The sequence below is a fragment of the Cajanus cajan genome, chromosome 7, assembly GCF_000230855.2.
Source record: "Cajanus cajan strain Asha chromosome 7, NIPB_CcT2T_4, whole genome shotgun sequence".
NCBI lineage: Eukaryota > Viridiplantae > Streptophyta > Magnoliopsida > Fabales > Fabaceae > Cajanus > Cajanus cajan.
Window position 1 is genome coordinate 59,253,485 of NC_138523.1, and position 6,573 is coordinate 59,260,057.

General features: G+C 30.2%; 1 protein-coding gene across 1 annotated transcript; it reads right to left on the bottom strand.

The window, feature by feature from the left end:
• Positions 1–765: 765 nt before the first annotated feature.
• Positions 766–4,927, bottom strand: LOC109797602 (myb family transcription factor MOF1). The gene is made up of 6 exons (XM_020357696.3): positions 4,276–4,927; positions 4,105–4,181; positions 3,980–4,016; positions 3,385–3,541; positions 2,961–3,201; positions 766–1,318 (listed from the first exon to the last, which is right to left on the bottom strand). The coding sequence occupies exons 1-6, from the start codon at positions 4,400–4,402 to the stop codon at positions 1,031–1,033; spliced, it is 927 nt and encodes a 308-aa protein (XP_020213285.1). The 5' UTR covers positions 4,403–4,927; the 3' UTR covers positions 766–1,030.
• Positions 4,928–6,573: the final 1,646 nt, after the last annotated feature.

The window sequence follows — 6,573 nt, forward strand, 5'->3', positions numbered from 1 at the left end:
TGTGAGAATCAAGTCATTCCTTGACTCAATATATAACTATGTATATTGACTTATAAATATTCGACCAATAATATATATATATATATATATATATATATATATATATATATATATATCGAATAGATTGAATACAAAGTTTTATAAAATTTTAAAATAAATTTTTACATTGAATCTATTTATTAATTTAATATTATAAAATATTTAATCTTAACTTAGACCATCCACTCCATTTTTATTATAAGGTCCATTTGGCAACGTATTCAATTATTGTATTATTTGAACATAAAGTATTCATGAAAAGAACATCTTTAACAAAAGAAAGATTTTCTCATGTATTATTATTTAATTTATTCAAAAAAATATATAAGAAATATGCACTACTCTCTCCCTCAAATACATATATATATATATATATATATATATATATATATATATATATATATATATATATATATATATATATATATATATATATATATATATATATATTAACTTTTATATATTTCTTAAATTCTCAATTTCCCTTATGTAAAGTTTCCTAAGTTAGTTGCTTTAAAGAGACTTTGTATAAGATATTCCTAATTACATACAAAACCTTAATTTAATTCTTATAACATAAGACACTCTTGATTAATTTATTATATGACCAAATTAAAAATACATACCCATTGCTAGACTTCATATATTATTAAGAATTTGCTAGACATCTATATTATTAAGAATTTGCTAGACATAAGAGAACTATAAATTATAAGTTTAACTATATTTTGTTTTAAAGAGGATCATGATAATAAAAAATTATAAATTTAGTTTGCGTCCCATTATACAGTGCCACTCAACACCAATACGTGGTTTAATTCATCTCTTGAAAAACTGGACAATACTCGAAATAGATAAAAATTAACATGGTGATTGGAATTTGGAAAGATACCCAGAAGAAACAAGACATCCAAAATTGTTAGTGAAGAAAATGAAAAAAACCTACAGTGGATTATGCCTATAGTAGATTGATTTTACAATGAGCACCAAATCAATTACCACATAGGGCCAAAGATAGGTCCAAATTAATTCTTTCATTGAGAGTGGAAGAAGTAGAGAAGTCCTTGTAGTTGCTAAATCCAGGGCCATGGCATGATGAGATTGCTTCACTGATCTCACTACCCGAAGAAGCATTACTTCTCTGAGGTGAAGGATTTGGCAATGTGAGTGATAACGACAATTCATACCCTCCTACTCCTACTTCTTCCTCAGCTGTCTCAGTGTTCACAACTACATTTATTGCTTTTGAAGTACTCATTCCTTGGTTTAATTTAGTAACCTATAAACACACACACAAGAGAAAGTTACACACATAAGAAAAGGTAACTAAATATCTCAGAAAAATCGAGCAAAAGTGATCTCCCATTTGATGATTATTACTATTGCATATACTTACAAATAGAAGGAATAAATGAAGAAGGAAAAGAACTTAGTTTTTATTAATTTATTACAACAAAATATTTACCACATACGTTCCTAAAAAAATATTATATTTCAAATATACATTTGTCCAAAAGCGAGAATGAGAGAAACAAGAAAATAAGATAAACAAAATTTTAAATTTGCAATGAAGGAGAACTTTTAAAAAATAATTCTTTATTTTTAAAAATTGACTTTTCTTTCTCAACAAAAATAAATGCAATGATGTCCTTATCCTCCATTTTTCCAAGACATCAATTATAAGTTTTGGATTTTGTAGTGGGGGAAGAAGTTGAGGTTTAGTCCTACAAGTAGGACCTCTACCTTCAAAAGAAATATCCGTATAGAAGCAATAAAGGGGCTTGGATAAATTTCCATTTAAAAAGTCAGAATTTGAATAATTTGGGAGGACCACTGAATGTGAAAAAATTCAGAATATAAATTAGAAGCCATGATGACCCTTTCGGCCACAATGCAGCCCATGATAAATTATGGACAATCACACAAGCCCCCTCAATTCCCACCAAAATGCCTAAGTCGTACAAGGGGACCAAAACAAATCTAACCACTCCATAAGGCGATTAAATGTTACATAAAGTAATGTACCTATGTTCAACACTCCACGTTTTCTGATTTTAGCCACTTCATTTTGCAAATACAAAAGCGTGATTCTCAAAAAACCAACTTCGTGAGAAGAAAAAAAATACAGCTGCAAAGTGTAAACACACTGAGCAGATCTTTTAACGTAGGCAGAACCTAGCTTTCCAAAAGAAGTTAAAAAGAAATTTTTTCAAGACAATATATTTAATAATAACACGAGCTCTACCAAAAACAAGTTAATAATATAATATTTTTTTTCTTTTTAAAAAGAGAGAGAAAGAAAAAGAAAAGACACGAACAGCTGAGAAATTAACCAACGGTTTCCCATTCAACACACAACGTGATCCCAAAAGCTGTGCATAATTGACAGGCAAACGTAAGATCTTCCTGAACAAAAGTGGAGCGTTTCCAACTCATGGATTGGTTATCTTGGCATATGTATGACATAATTAAATAAAATTAAAATCCACAACCAACATCACACTCCACCCCAGCCAAAAAATAACTAGCACTAAAATAAATAGATATGCCTTCTCAATACCTTGAAAATAACAAAGTAAAATAAATCATTTTTAATGCCATCGTTACAAAATAAATACACCAACAAGTCTCTCACAATGTGAATATTTCACAACGAATACCTAAATTTGAGTCTTGACCAACTTCATCAAAAGACACGAATGGCTACTACTTAACGACGGCAATAATTCTATAAATTAAATTTTGGTTTACAAGTTAAAAATACCTTATCCACGATATATAAGAAACTATAAGGACATGAGCTTCTACAGTATAACATACATGAATATCTTATTTTATTTAACCTTTTATCTTAACTTGTCCATATACAAATTAATAAAGTGGAACAAAAGAAAAGAGAGAAGGGAGGTTAGTTTTAGTACCTGGAGGAAATCAGATTGTGGGTTAGGAAATTTGAATGAGGTGAGGTTTGGAAAATTAGGTAGCAGAGAGGAATGGGGTTGTGTCTGGCATGCTGAAGCTTCACATAACTCTTTTATTCCCTTGTGCTCAGCCATGGGCTGCAGATAATCATAAAGACAGTACGGATTTGGAACTGCATCACATAATCTTTGGCTGCATTGCAGGCTCTCTGAGATCGAACTCCTCGTCTCGAATCTTGCTCTGAGGAGAGAATCCAAACCAAAAGGAATTTCAAAAGAAGCAAAAAAGTTAAAGTTGGCTCAGTAAAGCGAAAAAATCAAACCAAATAACACTTCTCTCCCACACACACCACCACTTTTTTTGACGTTTGAAAAGTCTGAAATTATTTCAAGGGGAGGAAAAATAAAGCTATATTATGCTGACCTTTTTGGAGGGAGATTACTGTGCCCGAAGAAGGAATCAGATTCTCTTCCCATGGATTTCGAACATGAGTACTCAACACCAACATCATTCACTTCATCAACACACCCATCATCATGCTCCTCAAAAGATTGGTTTCTATGTTGGGAGGGCGTCCTACCTGACAAACACATTATAAAAAAAATGAGATTTCTTTTTTTCTTAATGCAACAATTAATGATATTTTGTATTTTGAAGCCACTAACGAACTTAGTTGTGTATGGAGAGAAAACATATAAGAAAAAAAATTGTGGATTTCATCAAAATGCCATTAGAGGAAGATTTAAAAGGACATTGCTTTTTCTTTCTTGCTACACTATTTTGGCATAGAAAAGGCTAATAAATGTGCTACTCAGTGGCGGATTTCCCAAACTTGTGTATAAGTGTGAGTTCATAGGCTTTGTTTTTGAAGTTCAAATAAGTACCAAGAGAAGAAACAACAATCAGCATTGAATGCACAAAGCATGGTCTAAAGCTCCCACGTATGACATGAATATATGACAGACATATAGGATTACTATAAGCGTTGAGAAGCCATGATCTCTAGAACGTTCAGTACCTTGTCTGCCCAAGTCACCCCTCATGCTTCTGTACATCTGTTTGGATAAAGAGAGAAACCCCATAAGCATGCATCACCAAAATCTTGACTCAAAAAATAAAAAAACATTATTCTACGTTCCTAACCTGAAGATGGCTCTTCACGTGTGAAATTGTGAGCCCCTTAACATCCATCAGCTGAAGAACAAGCTTCGGCGTAGCCTCTATAAAGTTAACAAAAAAAAAAATGATGACAAAATTCATCATAGTAAAAACGGATCTAAATATAATAAAATAAAATAAAAAGACAAAACTTACTATGATGACCTCCAAGGCTATCAATAGCATGAACAAAGCAACGGTGCAGCTCAGGAGTCCACCTTAAACGAGGAACCTTCGATCTTATATATTGTCTCACTGCTCCTTCTCTTCCACAACTACCCATTTAGTCTAATATATCCAAACCCTTGGTAGAGCCAAAAAGTCCCTCGCTTTTCTTAAGCTTCTTCCAGAAACACCAAAAGGGTCTTTGGCTTGGCTTGTTACCACCACCTCTGGTATATCAGAGAAAGAGAAAAGAAAAGAAAGAAAGCAAAGGCTTTTTTTTTTTTTTGCTCCCCACGAAAGAAAAACGAGAGAGAAGAAGAAAAGAAGGGAGAGGAATATCACGAAGAAGATATGGGTAGTAGGGGCTGTGAAAATTCCTTAGGAGTCACACAGAAACACACTGATAATACCTGATATATGGTGGTTGCTGTACTTTGAGTTGGCAAGATAAATAAAAAAAGAAAAAAGGGAACATGGGGAGGGTTCTGATCTCGTATGCACTGAGGTTCTACGAAATGATTACACCTATGCAAATGCAATGCAATTGGCAATATAATTATAATGGGTGTTAGAATTACTCAACTGCCTCGGTTTGACCTTTGTTTCTCTCACTCAACTTTTTCACTCTCTCTCTCTACAAAGACTTATGACCACTGCAACATACGCCAACGTCGTCATGATCACTGTGTAAGACCCCATGAAAATACTTTTCTTAGTGTGAATGCGGGCAGTGACAGATCTGCCCTTGTTCCAATGCCGGAAAGACCTTTCTACCCTTTTTTTTCCTGTGTGGGGCCCACATTGTGTTTCCCTCTAAGGTTACCCGTGTGCCAAGTTATACGCTCTCTGTGGTGCCGTGCCATTTGGACGTGCATGGGAAGTTGTACAACACCTTCTTTCTTACATACTGTATTTTCCACCCAAATATTTTCTCATGCTTTCATTCTTTTTTTACTCAAATAGTCCACTTCACTTTTTACATCTGGAATGGAATAATAATATCATATATCAACAAATTCGATTCTAATTAAATTTTATAATTATTATAAGACTTAAATATATTTTTAGTCTCTTAAATTTAAGATAAATTTATTTTTTTTTTTAAATTTAAAATTATTGTTTTTAATTTTTATGATTTTTAAAAAATTTATTTTAGTTTCTTAGATCACTAATAACATATTTAAAAGTGACTAATTAAAACAGTTATCCAATATTAACTGGATTTAATGTGATATTTTCACTAATAGAAATATCAATAGATAGATTTTAAGCAATAATGTTTGATAAATTTTTTAACAAAATTTAAATATAAAGATTAAAATAAGATTTTTTAAAATTACAGAGACTAAAAATAATAATTTTAAATTTGAGAGATAAAGATATATTTACCGTAAATTTGAGAGAGCAACAACATATTTAAACCTTGTTATAATTATCCTTTTATTTTATTGATAAAGAAAAACTCAAAAGTAACGTTTGAGTAAATAAAATAATAAGAATAAATTGTAAGTACGACTACCGTAATAAAAGAAATTTTATTTTTAATTATTTTTTTTAATAACAGAGAGTACTATGATGCATCATAAATTTGGAGACTAGCATATAAATTTACTTAAAATTATTTTGTAAGATATTATTAATAATTTTTATTGATAGTTAAAATTTATTAAAAAATTTAAATGATAAATGACATATTTCAAAATTTATAATTTTAACCTATAATAAAAATATTAACAAATACATTACTAATCTTTATCATCTTATTTCGAAGTTCAAACAATACTACTAATACAAAATATTTACCAGTTTCAGCAATAATTGATTTTAATAAAAAAAAATTGATTAATCAGTCGAATGGACTATAATATATACACTGATCATATTTGTCATATGTTTCTCGAACGTATTTGTTTGCATATACCTGATGGGCTCTAACTTATTTAATTTTGACTTTATTTTCTCGATTCAGTAACGTGCTGAAAATATAAAATAAAATAACCCAAATTATATTGATAAGCAGATGCATGACTTATATTAATAGAAAAAGAATTGGATAATAAATTTGTGTACTTATTATATAAAAAAAATCTAGTTTGACCGATAGTGAAAAAAGACTACTCTTGGTTACAAATGGCTGAAAAAAAAAAAGATATTAATTTTCTAATGAGATAAGAGTTAAATAAATATTGTACGTGAACAAGGACTAATATTAAGTATCAATTGAATTCATCAATTAATTAGATATTGTAATAATAATTATAAACTATTTTTAGTATATTAATTATTAAA